The following is a 17,369-nucleotide window of genomic DNA, read 5'->3' on the forward strand; positions in this document are numbered from 1 at the left end:
TCGCTTTAACTACACAAATCACTCAATCAATCCCCCCGTCCAGCTGTCGACCTCCCGCATCACTGACTTTCACACACTTCTGTTTTGCTGCTACAAGTGAAATAATTGTATTTCCGTGCAGCTAACACTGCTCTCTGGATTGTGGGATTAACCTGCATGAGCTGCTGAGCCCCCATAAAACCCAGCATTCCTTTTCTCCTCTCTGCAAAGTGTGTGCGGTTCGTCCGTGGTTGGGATGTGACCTGGCCCCAGTTTTGCTGTGTAGTAATTTGATCAAAAGCGCAAAAGCATAACGCTGAACTAGTGAAGCTTTAAAACTAGATTTTGACACAGGGAGCGAACCTGGAGATCATGGTTTCAGGATGAGGTAATGAAATAGGACCTGACTCAAGACCTCTGTCATCGACATTGTGCGATTAGAGATGAAGTTGTCCCTCGTGCGCAGTTTGTAATTAAGCCTCGGACGCATGACATATTTTTGGATACAAACACACAATAATAATAATTATAAATACTTTAAACATTGACACAGCTTTGTATTACGATAAAAACTATCAACTACTTAATGTTGTAAATATTGTAATGTTGTTGATGTGTTCAGCAAGGTCTCAGCTTCACTTCTGTCCGTCCTGGGAGAGGGATCCCTCACACGTTGCTCTTTCTGAGGTTTATATGGTTATTTAATAGATTTTTTTTTGACAGTTTTTCCTTACTCATGTTGAGGGTTAAGGCCAGAGGATGGTGCACCTTGTTAAACCCCTGTGAGAGAAGAGGAATCCTGCACACTGTACTGTGGACTTTCATCAGGTAAACAGTGAAACTGAGGCCATTCAAACACTTATACAGGCCACACCTCCTTGAAAGCGGCAAATCAGAGAGACGGAACTATCAGGCTCTCAGACCGACAGTCTGTTTCCATTTAACTCATTAGAAAAGACGACACTAGACTGTTGCGTAGTGTTGTCCTTCTGTTGTGTTGTCCTTGTATTTTATCATAAGTGGATATAACCACAAGAAAATTCACTGCAATACTCAGAAGTGACCCCGACCCTCCTGTTGCTGTGCACTTTAAGAAACAAAAACACTAATTCAACAAGGTATTACCCCAATTTTTTATTACGTGCTTTTTACACATTGAGGTGTGATAACTTTAAAATTTCTGATAAGCGAGTCATGCACTAATGTTTTTATGTTTCTACTCAAACAGGTATAGAAGCTTTGAGTGGATGATTTGATTTTCTTGTGGCCTTTGATTTTCTTGCAGAATTGTTTTGTATGATTTGACTGAAACACTTTTGTTCTATTTTAGTGTTCTATTAGCTATGTATTGTCAGATGTGACTCCTGTGCGTATATATACATAATTCTAGTTTAATAATCTTTTCTCTTATCATTATTTATAAAGTTGCTGCTCACGGTATATTCTACTGTGTTTGTTTGTGTTACTTAATGATTCCGATCCCTGATTGTACTTCACTCTTGTCCTTTGGCAGTAGGGAGTTTTTGGATAAAAACTAACTTTTACTTCCTAGTGTTCACCAAGTTTGATAGAACACACATAACAGCCAGGGGTTGAACTGAAGCTGAGGCCCACTGCAGCCGAACCCTGCCTCCTGACATCTAAATGGCATTCTGCCAGAGCTGAGCTCCGTCTCCTTGAGCATCACAGTGTTGCCAACTCTGACACGGCTGGCATAGAACATCCACCTTGAGACGCAGTCTCACACCAACCAGACAAAAGAGGAATGTCAACCCTGTCTCCCACAAAGGATATTTCTATTCAACTTAACTGCAAAAGCAAATATACCCTGAATTTTAAAAGGTGCATGACATCAAACAGACAGTTTTTCACCCTAGTCCGTTGGTTTGTTTGTATGTCTGCTTGATGATGAACAAACTCCCATACAGGTTTCCAGAAGACGTGGTAGACGGATGGGACATGGGTCATGACAGAACCCACAAATCTTAACATGGTCTGGGCAAAGAGGCAGATTCAAGAATAATTCTTCAATTTAACTTTGCAAGATTTTTTGACATTTTCCCCAATTTCTCAGGGAACAATACATCGATCTTGATAGGAGAAATAAGGAGTTTTAAGTAGACTGATTTCTATGAGTTTGTGTGAGTTGGTGCAGCTTGATTAAATCCAAGTAGACTGTTGGGCCTTATCAAATGTATGTGCTCAACTCAAACAGTGATATTCTAGTTGAATATTTTAACTTTTAGTAAATCTGATGCTACAGTGGCTACTCTATCTACATTTTCCTGTAAAACAAAGCCTTGGCACTACCAAGATCAAATTATTGATAGATGGGGGCTTCTATTTATATTAGTGTCATGCAAATTATATTACAATTGTTTAGTTTTGGTGTTTAAGTACATTTTAGTTGTTCATTAGAAAATGCAGATGTGTCACATCAGTCAACAGATATCTGTAAAAAGATGACACCTCCCTGTGGTGGTAGCAGTAAATTAGGCACATCGGCCTGTTTCCCATCCTGCTGCTGGGGGAAGCCACACATGCTCCACAGCCACTCGGCGTTTCCTTCCAGGTGGATAAATCACCAAACGGTTGGTCTGCACCATTCTCTGCCTGGCCACCGCACAGCAGCAGGATCGTCGTGTGTGTCTCTTCAAAATTGCGAAAAACTGCTGTAGGCTATAAAGGCATGTGGCAGCAGCTTAACCTCATTAATTATTGAAATCTTTTGACACGACAGTATGATCTCACGATAACCTTATCGAGCTGGATGCTTTTCTGCACAGCAAACAGGTAAACTGTTTCTCACAATGTGACTCAAAATATCTGCAGTGAGATGTTCATGATGAATCCAGCACATTTTTGTATTCAGTGATATTCCAAATAGTGTTTCCTCTGGAGAGTCACAGTACATTTTCCCAGCGTGCTGAGTGATTTATTACAGGGAGTTGTCAGTTTGAGTTCAGTTTAGAAAAGTGCATGAAACCCAAACAACATGCTTTCCACAAAGTTTAAACATGACCACCTAAAAACTTCTTTACACAATAGACCTGATAAGAAAAAATTGCTTTTCAAAATGATGTATTTTTCCCATTTAGTGCATTATTTTTCATGTTGTTTTTTTGTTTTTCAGGCGCCTCTCATGAGCTGGAAACAGAGCTGAGATTCTCTCAGCAAGCGGCGAGCTAATAGCGGCAACACCATCACTCATTCCGCTCTGCTGTGTCTTTGAAGAAACCATTGTATCTGCCAAATCCATCAACCTTTCCCACAGAGGCGTTTGCCAGCCTGTGAAACTGATCATCTACCTTGGGGACTGAGGACCATAGCAGGGGGAGACATATTTTACAGCCCTCTTAAATATTTGATGCAGGAAAGTGCCATGGGCCCAGCCATAAAAAGTTGGCCAGGTCACTCTCAATCAGCCCAAAGCATCCTGAGACACTCTGAACACAGACATGTGATGAATCTGACTGTGGCTGCAACACTTAATCAAGATGGAATTCGGTTTCAGGAAGAGAAGAGAAATGGGACTGTAGCGTTCTTCAAGGTAGGGCGGTCAAATTTGCATTAGAACTACATTATCTTTGGATTTGCCAGGAACAAACGATTGTAATCAAGTTGTGGTGCACCTATCTGTACGAGCCTGCATGAATAACAATGTTTACTTTAGGTCAAGTCTCCCACCAGGAAGCCAATATGTTTCTTAACCATGATTTTGCATCCTACGACCGTGTAGCAATTCTGACAATCAGGCCTGAGACAGAAGTTTGCAGCTCCTCAAAGACCTGCAATCAACATGTGTGTTTTATTAAACTCGCTGCTGCCCCAAGTCAAGTGCTACTACTGTTGGTGCTGTTTTCCTGAAGTATGGACTGCTCTCCTGTTTGCTCAGACTTTCATATTTTGGTTCCAAGTAACTTTATCACGTAAATTCAATGTAAAGGAAGTGTTTTATTTTATGTTGAGTTCTTAAATCAAATAACTTCAGAGTGATTTGATTAAATAAAGTTAAACTATACAAAAGTGTATACATTAAATACAATGTATTAAACAAAGTTACATGGAACTTTAATATGTAATTGAAATATGTAAAGTCAGTATTGTAGGAGCTGATAGCAACACCCTGGAACAATCAAACACCACTTTGCAAGTAGAAGAGAAGAAAAGCAAGTTCACTGTAGTGGTAATGTGAAGTTAGCATCATTTCATATTTGTTTGCATTAGCAGGGGATGGCATCGCATTCATTGAGAAAAACAAACTGGGTTGGTTTTATGTCATTTTATGTTTATAACTAAATTAATATAATCATAGTGCCTGCCTGCTGGATAGCTTTGATAAAGGTAGACTAAAACATGCAGTTGCTGGTTTTGTTACCAAATGATCCCATAGAACTGAGTTTTTGTTTTGGACCCTCTCATGTCCTAGATCTCTTGCGTCGATTAAATGCTTGTGCAAGGAGGAGTGATTTGTCTTCTGTCACTCTCCCTCCTCTCCATCTTTGCTGTGAGGGCCCCTTCTTCTTTTGCCTGGTGAAGGTTCCACATTTCCTCTACCTGGGGAGAACAAAAAGTACTATCCCCCTCCTGATTCAGCTGCACAGTGCCAGACAATTGGTTCCTTCGTGTTCTAAATCAAGCCTCCACCTTCCCACATGATTTGGTATGGGGCACAGTGAAAGTGAGGCCAATTGGGAATCAGTGTAAACGCTGATGGTGGCATTATTCTGTATTCTTCTATTATCCTGTAGCCATTACACTGTGACCAATAACATTTACTGTGTAATGATAAGGTAAAGCAAAAAAACATTTCTATTGCCACTTTAATCACTACTTTAACAAACAGACTGTGGTTTCCACCTGGAGTTGTTCTAGAAAAAAAGCAAGTCTTCAAATGTTGGAACAAAATGTAAAGAGATGTAGTTGAATTTATCAAAGGTTAGTTAGTTAATTTGACTGAAATTTCAGATTCGTGTCCAGAAATATATTTTTTCTATGTCTACTCAAATGTATTGTCTTTTTTCCCAGAAAAGAACATTTCTGGGGAATCACATATTTCCCCTCTCCAGGCAGTATTCGATTTCAAACCACTGCCTGTTATTTGCTGAATTTTCTTTAAATCTTGAGTTGCTGCTCAGATGTCCTTGTAACTTTCACTCAGGCTTTCGCCATAATCATGGATCCTGACTTGTTGAGTAAGCGATAGAGTGGCTTCGGAGGAATGCAAGTACTTTGTGCAGAAAATATAATGTTTACCCTCATAATGATGAAAGTGGAGAGGAGATTAAGCCACGAGATGTTGTTTGATTTTAAGATTATTTTGTTGACATCTGACACATGAAGCCCGAGTGGCTCTTTACCAAGGATTACACAACATAAAAGGGGAAATGAAGGCAAAGTTCTGCTGTTTGCTGAATGAAAAAGCTTCAACAGGCTGCACTGTCAAAGCGGGAGACCTTTACTATTATTAAGACATTTTCAATGATTCAATGCATTTATTGTCATTTTAGGGTTGGCCTCCTGTCAGTAGAGGTCAAAGCACTGACTCTCATCCTTAAATTAAAGGAGTTCATATCCATATCTATTGAACAGTTTGAAGTACTGTAGACACTTAACACAAACTAACAAGGGTTGAGTTGCGTGTGGTGTAAGACCTTGTTCAGACCTGGTATTAACATCCATCCTAATGATCCGATCACAAATGGTCAGCAATGACTACAGCTGTGGATGCTCCTTAATCCGTCCTGAGATCCGGTCACATTCAGAGCTGGTCTAGCCCGCATGTGTCCAAATGTACGCCTCTCAGTGACGTACGTTGAATTGTTTGTAGCCTCTGCCACAATATAAACACTGATCACCACATAATGATTGATACTTTTCTTAAATTGGTCAAATCTTTCTTTTCACAGAAACGCATTAATACGGTCCCTCCTGATTCTGCTTGCACTCTTTCTCTCTAACTCTCTCTCGCTCGCACTGAAACAAACACACACGCACACACACACACACACACACACACACACACACACATACACACACACATACACACTTGTATGGTCAAATGGAAAACAGCTGTAAACTCACATCAACAGTAATGACGGACTTGATTATTTACATACAGTATAGAGCAGGGAGCCGAGATGTGGTCACAGGGGACATATTAAGGATGCATTTTATTGCCAGGTGTAAACACATAATGCTTTCCACTTGTGATCAGATCCCTCGGGACCCATGTTAATATCAGGTTACAAAGGGCATAATTCCTCTACAACCATGGCAGTCTTCTTCCCTTAAATTAATAAATGATCATACATAAAAAACTTTAATGTTCAAATGTTATATCTTATTGTATTATGTACAAAACGTGTGTCAGTAGCTGAGTAGTTAACGTCTATGAGATATATTATTGCATGTCATGCACATTACCATATCAACCTCTCCCCTTGTTTCCTGTCTGTTTCCACAACATCAACTGTCCATATAGGTAGTAAAAACACAAGGGTGTATCTATATACTGAGATATTACTGAGAGAAGTAACAAATGCCATGGAGGACACCTCTCAGCACACCAATCAGTGATCATTGTGTTAAACACATGACCTGACTTCATGCAGTGACACATTTTAGCCCACAAGAGTGGACCACTTGATCAGGCGTGGGACCTGGTTCAAGGCAGCTTATTTTGTATCTCTTGAAAGGTTGGCGGTTTAATCCCAGCCCCCCCACCCCGGTCTGTGGCCAAAATGTCCTTGGGCAAGACCCCAAATTGCCCCTGACGGCTGTGCCTGGAGTGTGTGATTAATGTATGATAGAGAAGGAGCTGCACATAGATGAACTGTGAGGATGTGTGTGTGAATGGGTGATTGACAAAACTGTAAAGTGCTTTGAGTGGTCATCAAGACCGGGAAAGCTCTATATGAGTTCAGACATGCCAATGATAAAGAGTGAATGAGAAGCTCTGAGGATAAAAAGAAGGGGAAGAAATCTGTCATCTGGGGAAACTGTGGGGTTGTAAAAAGCTCATTTAATCATTTTATCTGTCCCAGATGAATTGATTGAATGGCCTACCTAATGCTCGTTGTTTACGCTCATTATGATAATGTGTGCTGCTTTCTTAACTGGGAATGAGCAATGACTATTCAGTTAACAAGGGAAGGGCTTGGATTTGTTTTTCTTGTATATGTTCAAAATGTATCTACTTTTGCTGCTTTCTCCAGAATCTGCAACTGCGCTTTAAACCATCTTCAAAAACTGTCCCAACATGACATCTGACATGTCATGCTATTTCTTCTATCAATATGTCACAGCCTATAAAACAGTGCACATATTATCGTCAGGTGTGTATGATATTAGCTATGCAGAATGTTATAGTCACGCATAATGCTGCTCAAGGTGAGAGCTACATTGCTCTGGCGGCTGTAAGTAATGATGCTGTAGGGGCTGCACAGTGGGGGCGTTGTCACCTTGAAAATAAATCTAATGTTGATGTTGCTCACGTGTTTTACTATCGTAAAGCACTTGAAACTCGGTACAACACTGTGCCCTGCAACATGAACTTATTGAACTGTGGCTATTACAAGCATGTCACTGATCTGGTTCACACAGGGTTCTACACCGTTCTCTGTCTATATGTTGTCCTGCAGGCTGCATGGTCCAGGCAGACGGATTCAGATCTGTGAGTCTTCAGTGCTCAATCCAGACTCAATATCTTGTGACCTAATTTATGAGGATACGTATATTAGGAGTAAGAGAGGCAATTATTTAATGATGGGTTTTTTCAACAACATGGTTTATTTGTGGAAATGTGGCACACGGGATGCAAAGGTCCATTATTTAATTATTTTAGTATTAACCAGTCGTCAGCTGATCTGAAACAGGCCAAAGCAAATAGTGTTTACAATTTGGTCTGATGAGCAAAAACACTGGAATTACGAACTTTATCCACTAAATGGATTATACATTTATGATCCCTTCCTTCAGGCTCAACCTCTGATGATGGAGCGACTGCTTTTTCCTTCAGAATACACGTCCTCTTTCCCCAGGAGTCACCTCTAGTTCTCTTCAAGACCAGAGCGAGAGATGAGGCGTGAAAAGTGCACATGGTCGCAACTGTAAATACCTCATTACATTGCCCCAGAGGATACATCTGCACGGTGCAAAGCGAAGCCTTTGTTTTCTAAATGGGCCGTGATCTGTTTTCCTTGTGGAGTCAAACAGGTAAACCATTAGTCAGGCCTCCACACTCCTCCTAATCAATTTACACACTTTAGAACCATTCATCTCCATATCGCTGTTTGACTTCTATATTAGATGCAAAATGTCAGATACTGTAATAACGGTGAAGCAGGGCTCAGGATTATTGCAGAATCGCCCAATACAAATGATTTCTTTCCCTGTTGTCATCCTCTGGCAGTCTGCCGGCTGCTTCTGTTTTTTCCTGTGGAGCGTGCATCAGTGTATTGGAGAGACGTGGATGAAGATATTTTGTACTCATGAAGATCCAATAAGTGACGCATTGCAGGGAGGAAATTGACTTAAAAAAAGACATTGATATAATTGACAGAGATCAAAATCTATGGCTTTCAGTTACATTGGGGTTAAAGCTGGATTTCTTTTAAATTTTTAAGGTCTTGACCTTCTATGAAAAATCACTAGAGATAATGTATGTTATGATTTGGCGTTATACAAATAAAATGAACTAAAGGTAAGTGGTTTCTGACACAGCGAGGTAGCCATCAATAAATACAAATAGTCTACAAAAAAATGGAAAAGCTGTGTCCGTGGCAAAAATTGTATCCACACTGCTGCCGATGATACATCTACAGTTATTATTATAATTTTAATATATTTCGGTAAGAATTCCTCAATTGTTCAGTGTATAGGATGAAGTGACATCTAGTGGTGAAGCTGCATGTTTTTAACGAACTGAATAGCCCTGCCCTTTTCACAGAAAGGTCCCCCTATAGGGCCAATGTTAATATAAAGGGCTCATTTTAAAGATATTGAAAATGGTTTAAGTCTCAGGTGATTATAAACTAATGAAAACATAATTACGAAAATTCTTTTCCATTTTGGGGCAGCACAGAGGTGCAGCTAGTTGCAGCTCTTATCCCCACAAACTCTCTTGAAATCTTCCTCTGTGTCTTCTACATGTGTGTCAACGCTGTTTCACCGGGAGATATTTGTTTCCGTTTAGTTTTTGTTTAAGTGTTTGCGTCTGTCGCGTGTTGGAAGTGCCATCAACCCCCCATTTGCTCGCGGTGGATCCAGCAGTGAATCCCTGCTGTGTTCACACATAGAACTCTCATGAATTTCTACGGGCATTATACTAGGAGGCCAGGCGGAAAAGGTCTGCAGAAACTTAGGAGCCTTCCACCCGGATATTTGTGTTCACACATGGACCTCCTCTGGAGAAAATATGGAGGATCTGCAGAGTTCAATGCATGTCTGAAAGCAGCTTGTGTCTATTCGGGTATCGTCTGGGTTTCTCAACAGTTCAAAAACATGCAGCGTAGGTAAATTGGAGACTCTAAGATTTCCCGTATGCTCAGCCATAAGCTGGCGACCTGTCAAGGGTGCCACCCATATAGTTGCATCTATGGTTGTCATGCTGCCACACCACACTGCTATTTCATGACAATGTGACCAAAAAATATATATGACTGAAAATAGAAAAAACAATAGAGTTTGAGTTGGTTGTTGAAATAATGTCTGCATTAGACAATCAACAGTAAATATAAATATTTAGATTTTTCTTAATCCAAGCTTCATAAATTGAAACACTTTTAGATCTATCGGATCACAGTGCCTTAACTGGGCTCGTACCCACATGTATTGAATAACGACACATTGGATCTCTGATGATTACTGCCACTGATGACTTTTGTCTGGCACTTTGTTATGAATGAAGGTGCGTGTGTTGCTATAGAAGTAAGTGGCAAAATAGACTGGGTCCTGCTCAAACAAGAATAAAACATGCAGCTGCTGGATACGAGTTCAAAGTTCTGCGCAAGCCTCCAAAGTCATTTGTTCTACAAGGTCTGTACAGAGCCTTGCAGGTGTTTAATGGTAAAAAAAGGTACTCTTTGTCTTTTACGTATTATAAATGAATTTAATTTCTACCCTCAAATTAATAATTATCTGCATTATTCATGCTTTGCAGGCTGCTGGTCTTACCATATTTCTGCTTGGACCAAATTCTGAAAACCTGTGGAAATAAACACCGTACAAACCCCTTTTGTATTGTATGTGCTCAGAATATGAATATGAACATGACGTAATGTAACTTTCTCACTGCAGCATTTCGACAAGGGAAGGTGTTAATAACTCAGAAATAACATGATAACACCAGGGATGAATAGACTATTGTCTCTCTAGTTTGAACAGGTTTTCTTAAAAATGCCTCCAACACAGTCCAATATGGCTGTGGGACAGAAAGATGACGACTGAACCAGTGAGAGAGGATCAAAGTTACTCGCATGGCACCTCTTTGAACGGCTTCATGTGGTTTTGCACTACAGTCCCTCTGAAGTTTCTACAGCTGCCATTGAATTGAATGATTAGCATTGCTCTCCCTTCTCTCTGTTTGCATGGTTGTATTAGTCGATTTCTACCGAGACTATAGAGTCCCTTCAAAACTTGATGAAAGTGTGTTCTTCGAACTATCCACTCCAACAAAGATCGGTCATTGGTAATTTCGTTGAACTGACCCTTTAAATTTCTTGGCGGCCAAGCTGCAGCTCACCTTTGTCATCCTGAGATTTGATCAGACAGTAATAACTAAAAAGGAGGCACATACAGTGAATCCCACGCAGTCCCAGTTCAACGGTAACCACTGACTATTAAACTAAGTATCCAGCTTTGGATTTTAAAGCCAGGCTCGAAGACAACGCATCACAGAATGTTTTCCTCCTCGCAGACTCTCACTGTAATACCCCTGAAGATGATCTCACCATTTAAGCAGGATCAGGCTTGTAGCTTAAATTAATGGAACGTGTGGAGGAGCCACAGAGAAACAGATGGAAGGAAGCCAACATCATGCCAAACCATTGCTTAACAGAGACAGCTGAGCGGGCTTGGAAACAGCTACGGACCTCCCAAAATAAATATCAGAACTGCTGAATGGTGTGATCAGAAGAAATCCATCCAAGCTCCTTCAAAGCAGCAGCATTTCGGCAGGATTCAATTACAAAATGGGAAAGATTGTTTGGACACTTCTGACGGTCTTTGGACATGTGTGCGTGCACAAACAAGTCAGTAAGCCTGTGCACACAATTGTTTCTCAATAGTAGCTGTTGGATAAATGATGGGAAATACTTTAACAGGATTAGTATTCATTTTGTTGATAGTAACTGGGACGTTATATATCCAAGACAAAGATATTCACAAAATGAAGCAAACATCATGAATTAAATGATAAATACTTCCTTTCATCCTCATGGTTTAGTGAGTTTACCCTAACCATATCTTTATCATAGTTTGTTTGTCACAACCATAATCATTTTATACCTTAACTACACAGCAGTTATTATGCACAGACGATGTAGAAAGTGGTCATTTTAAAAAGGTTGGGATGCAATTCTGGCTTTTGCAGAATTGTCTCCTGTCATTGTTCTTGTCTGTCAGCAGTGACACAGCTGCACGCCTGCAGTGCAGCGGCACCAGCGCCCGAGCTGTGAAGTAGCTGCATCCTACATCCTGTAAGAGCTGTGTGGCCAATTGAGAAGGTGGCCGATGAATAAATCACAGTAAGAGCAGAGCTTGGCAGGAAAAAAAAGTGTTGTGTGCTTCGGTGTCGGAGAAAGAGCCCCACGGGATTTGGATATTTTTCGGGTCTGTAGTTCTGAAAGAATATAAGAAAGGTTTCTTCAAGGTGTTGGGCTTTGTATTAATTTAGTAAAACGCAACACATTTTTTCTTTTTCAATTTGAGAGAACAGAAGTACAAAAATACAGTTTGTTAGAAAACAACTACTGATGTCTAGATTAAGCATTTCCAAGAAAATCTCCGTAGCTCTTGTCTTTAGATATTGTTCTTGTTCACCTGAGCATGAACTCTTATATTCTAGTTAATATTCCCTATGTCATTGTTTTATGTGATGTTAAAATGTATACTTTTAGGTGGTGTTTGTTTCTGACTAAGGGATCCTTTCCAAAAGGCCATAAGTTGAATGTACTGACTTTAAAAATGTTTGATGAATAATTTGTAAAACCTCTACAATTAAAAGGTTGCCAGTTTGTGAAAAATACCTTCTATCGTCAGCTGTAGTTGGTAAATCCATCTTCCTTTCTACTCATAACACGTGAGGTGATGTCAAAGTAAAGTTTATAATATTACATTTTGTTTGCAGAGCTCTTTGCATCTCTTAGTAGTATAAGCATAAACACATACACTGATATCATCTCCCACCATTGTCCATTGTATCAGCTAATACTAAAAAAATCTTCATCCAATTTAAATCTTGGATCGATCATCAGTAATTGCATTAATCCTTTGTTAATACACAGCACTTAGTAAATTAATCAAATACATTAACTGAATCATAAATCACAGCCTCTGGTATTAGACTGATCAGATTTGCAGTATCAAAATGTCAAAAGATGGTGCCCCCTCTAACAAAATGCTTATACCTGTATGGACTTCTCATCACAAGATCATGAATGTAACGCTACAGCCACGGTACTAAGTTTTCGTTTGAAAAAACCCCAATATTGTTTGGCAGAAATAGAGATGTTAGGAAAATAAGCTGATGACACTCGTAGCTGCTTCCTGATTGGGTATTTTTGGGCACAGTATGGCCTTCAATGATTAGTCAGGCTCCTCTCTCATTAGACCTCTTCTGGAAAACCCTCTTGCATCACGTCCTGGCCACACTGGACTTAAACTTACATATTTGCAACACTTCCTTTACCCCTTTCAAATTAAAAGCACTCCAGGCTTTCTTTTGACGGAATCCGTGATGATGTATCTACATCAATAGTGATGTAGCCTAAAAGTAGGTAATGAGATTAGCACCAGCCAGATTGTAAGAAGCACAGCAAATGACACACACAACTTCTATAGAGATTGTATTATATTTCCAAAAATATATGTACAGTCTATTACAAAGGTTACAAAGCAAAAAGAATTGTCTATGTAACAAGAAATTGTCTAATTAAATGATCTTCTTCCGTCGGGGAAAATACTTTTGACCAGTGAATATTCTCAATACTTTCATCACAGAAAAATAAATAATACATTGACAATTTGTATTACTGTACAACAAACTAAAAGGCAAAAATAAAGACAAAGTCAAAGTAAAGATGGAGATCCTATCAACTGTCTTTGGTCCTAAATGAGAAATTATGTACAACTGAAATCTTGTGGGTGACAATAATTCATCAGCAAGATATAAAAATATAGTGCATTTTCAATGTATTCAGAGCTCTCTACTGAGTAATATGTGTAAAAAACAATATAAATAAAATGTACAAGTTTTACAATTAGAACATATACAAAGATTCCCTCACATCTCGACTCTGTCTGACACAATCAACAGTGCTGCACTCTTTGGAACTATCCACCACCTCGCCAAAGCGGTGAAACTCATGTCCAACTGCTGTACCACAAGATTTGAAAAATAACTTCATACTCTATCAGCGATTCCTGATTCCGACCAACGGCCTACATCCTGCAGGTTCCTGTGTTTTATCTTTTTATGTGATTATGTGTGTGTGTGCGTTTTGCTAAAATACAGCCACAGCAAAACCTGTTTTTGTCCAAAGCTGAGTAAGCTCAAGAGAATGGGGGATGAAACAGGCTAAAACAGACAGTAAAGTGACTTTGCTGGTGAAGGTTACAGGTGACCTGGACGATGAATCAATTTAATCTCAATTTGGCCGAAACTGCTCTTTCTCCCAGCACAGGGGGAGGAAAGAGGGGATCAGAGGCATTATACCTTAGGGTGTGAGAAGCCTCAAGGGGCCCGGTTTGAAAATCAGAGCCGGGATGGGGGGTGGTGAGACAGAGTGCTGCCTGTGAACTGGGGAGTTTTGTGCTGACTGAATGACTTTATGCCGGTATTCAATTCAAAGGTCTGGCTAAGACCCAATTGCTGAGCTTTGCTGTATGGATAAAGTGAGGATGTGTGTGTTAGTGTGTGTGACACAGGGGCTCGAAGCTGCTGAGCGCGAGTCCCACGGGGACAATGGATCTGAAGGTGCGTCCATGACAGGCCGATACAGTTTGAAGCTTCCGAATGTGCGTTCAAGAGTGTTCAGGTCCTTTGTAGTGGACCAGTCATGCTAAAACACCTGATCAATAGAACAGCTGAATGTTTTTTGGTGGGTTCTAATAACTGGTTTCATTTTGAATATGGTTCCTAAGTACATGGTGCAGGCACAGTGATTGACATGGTCACACACTGAAGCTGCAGGGCTTGATTCCAACCTGTGATCGTCACAGGACAAGAGTCCACATAACTGGACAGCAAAGTTTACACATATGGACACTAAACATTAACAGAGTTCTACACGTAGTCAGGGCAATACTGCACTGAAGTCAAAGAGAGTTAATAACCTGTACAACACTGTGAATTACTGTGGTGGTTCACTGCAAGCACCTATACTGCTTTTGCTATGCACCCATATTTTGTTCTGACGACACTAACCAGAGAGAATTTAGATGAAGTTCACCAAATTTTAAATTTACAGGTCAAAAGCTGAGAGATTTGATTACCCATTTGTGCGGTACACATTAAACCACCACATTTATTTTAATGACAATATTTACTATTTTTTTTCATATTAGTTCAGCTTTACCCACTTTGAAAGGTGTTACAATTTAGTTTAGTTTTAATTTAAATGTAAATTCAATGAAAACCTTTAAAAAAAATAACTTCATCTGTGAAAATCTAGATTTATATCTCAGGCTGCAGTAGCAATAAAAGAAAATGCTAATGTTTTTTTTTCTGTTTACTGTGAAGTGTTTTTTCTTATTGAAACTGCACAAAAACACACTCAACGTGGAAACACGCCTTTTTTGCATGTGAAGTGGAGACAGATGGCACCAAATGGGTTGATTGGCTTTTAGGACGACGTCTTCTGCAAAACCCCCCCGTCTCTATTCTCAGTACACACCGTATGCGTATGGGAGAAAAGAGGAGCAATCCCAAGAGACACTTTAACGCATGTTCCATTTATGCCTGTGAGGGATGAGCGGTGGAGATGCATGAATAAACAAAGGTGGCTGCACTGGCTGCCTCCAGAGGCAGGGCCGTGGACTTAAGCGACACGATCAGTGCTTGACACACGTTCCCGCACTTTAACACCCAAACCCTGAAGGGGCGCTTTGATTTCTGGGCGGCGCGTTGGTGTAAGATAATATCAGCAAGGCTAATTGGCACCTTTCTTGTGTTTCAAAAGTTGCCTCTTTCATCTCTGCAGCCACTCAGTTAAACATTTCCCTGCCATGTTCGGTTTTCATCAAACCTTCAGCTTATCAGAGTGGCAAAGTAGGACATGATTATTTCATTTGATCACTTGGCACAGCAGTTTCTATTTTTTTTTGTATGTGTCTGACCACGTTCCAAAACCGTTCTTAGGTTAAAGAGGTACATTCCTTTTCTTTCCAGCGGTGACTGAATCTTTCCAAAGGGTTTGTCTCAGCACAGCACTCGCATGTGTTTATACCTAGCACCTTAAAAAAAAAGGATCTCAGGTGAGGACCATTTCTACCTGGTAATTATTGCTCTGTTAAGTTCATCTCTTCTTCGCTGACTGTGCCGCTTGTGGCGTTAATCCGTGTCTGCTCAAGTTCCAGATAGAAAGAAAAAAAAAAAAAAACAACGGGAGCTTGTCCGCCCTCAAAATGAATCGCAAAAAGCGTTGCCATTGAAGTGCCTAAAATAGTGGCAAAATGAATGTAACGTATTTTAAGGCAGTATTACGTCTACACCTTTCTTGGATCCACCCTTACAAATTCCTGTGTGCAACATTTTAGGCAAAATCATGGCAAAACAATATGCGTTGGCTTCAATTTCAATACAATCTTTCAACAGTGCTAAAACATTCTACTCAACAACCAAGTAATGGTTTCTGTGTTTCCTGTATTGAACACTAAGACAAAGGATATTGCTACTCGGATAAAGAAAAAAAGTCTTGTGATTCAAAGAAGAGTTCACATCTTCCGTCTCCTCGAGTGTTGCACTATTGGGAAAATTACTAAATACAAAAATGTGAAAGGTTGAAACCACGTCAAAAACACGGCCGCAAACAAGCACGTGAGGATAGCATGAAAACACCAACCACTGCAAATAGTTCAAACAGCCCAGCGTGTCTCGGCACAGACGGGGACCTTGGGATCTGTGCCGAGAGATTTCCCTCCGTTTTGGATAAAAGAGGAGTTTACCCTGTTGTCAAGTCTAGATAGAAGAGCAAAAAGCATTGCTGCATGCGCCACAACATGTCACTGTGGCAGATACAAAGAAAATGAACAGATACAAAAACAACGAAAGTGAAACCATTGCAAGATGTTTGTTTTTGTTCTCGTTAAAGGAAATCCATGGCCATGGTGTGCACTCAAATCATTCATTATGTTAAAGGAACATCAGCGTCAAACTCCTTTACAATGTGCCATTTGATATGTGGTTGCGTCTTTAAGCGCCTCATAAACAAACAAGAAAAGAACAAAGAAAAGTCTAGTCCAGGTAGTTTCTTTTTTTGTTACTGTTTTGTTTTTTGTTGCCCTTTTCCTCTCTTTAGTGCCCTCTGAAGATGCGGACCACAATCCTTCACTGAGGAACAAAGGAATGATTTCACTCCGGACACAGCCGGAAGAGTCAGACATAACAGATGTCTGTTTACTTTGAAGATCCTGGTAAAACGTCCCAGGCGCTGCTCCAGGTACGCTCTGTTTTCGTGATCGCCCCTGCCCGAGGTGGCCGGTCCCAGTCACACCTGGACACCGGTGCCGTGGAGATGGAGCATCTGGGCCCTCATAGTCTGTATGCTGCTCATGATCTTTTTCTGATGGCCCACCAGCGTGATCCCCAAGCTCATCACGTCCCTGGAAGAGAGGACAACACATCAATCAACGCACTGGACCACAGCACGGCACGAGAAACAAGTGAGATTTACAGCTTCAAGATTTTCATTATAGTGAGTAAGGGGAACAGACAAAGGCAGACAATCACACAGGTTTGGCTGTGAATTTCAATAATGCATTTTAACACCCATTTCAAACATGGTGCAGCAGGAAAGTGTGATCCATTTTCTTATTATTGCCACAATAATCATGTTTATACATTTGTATATTGATAAGTCATAGATTTCAACTGCAAATTAATTCCGATCATTTCTTCACTGTATTTTAATTTTGTGTAAATCTTTACTTTGAAAGTCAGACAAGGAAAT

At 40.2% G+C, this 17,369-nt stretch overlaps 1 protein-coding gene across 9 annotated transcripts in view; it reads right to left on the reverse strand.

Annotated features, from left to right (window-relative positions):
• Positions 1–16,907: 16,907 nt before the first annotated feature.
• epha7 (eph receptor A7) overlaps positions 16,908–17,369 on the reverse strand; it is an 86,003-nt gene continuing 85,541 nt past the window's right edge. For all 9 annotated transcript variants that reach the window (XM_061091518.1, XM_061091516.1, XM_061091514.1 and 6 more), the window contains one exon: positions 16,908–17,022. In XM_061091518.1, coding sequence (XP_060947501.1) covers positions 16,908–17,022 — 115 coding nt within the window. The remainder of the gene's footprint in view (positions 17,023–17,369) is intronic.

Source organism: Limanda limanda, chromosome 18 (assembly GCF_963576545.1).
Source record: "Limanda limanda chromosome 18, fLimLim1.1, whole genome shotgun sequence".
NCBI classification, from domain to species: domain Eukaryota; kingdom Metazoa; phylum Chordata; class Actinopteri; order Pleuronectiformes; family Pleuronectidae; genus Limanda; species Limanda limanda.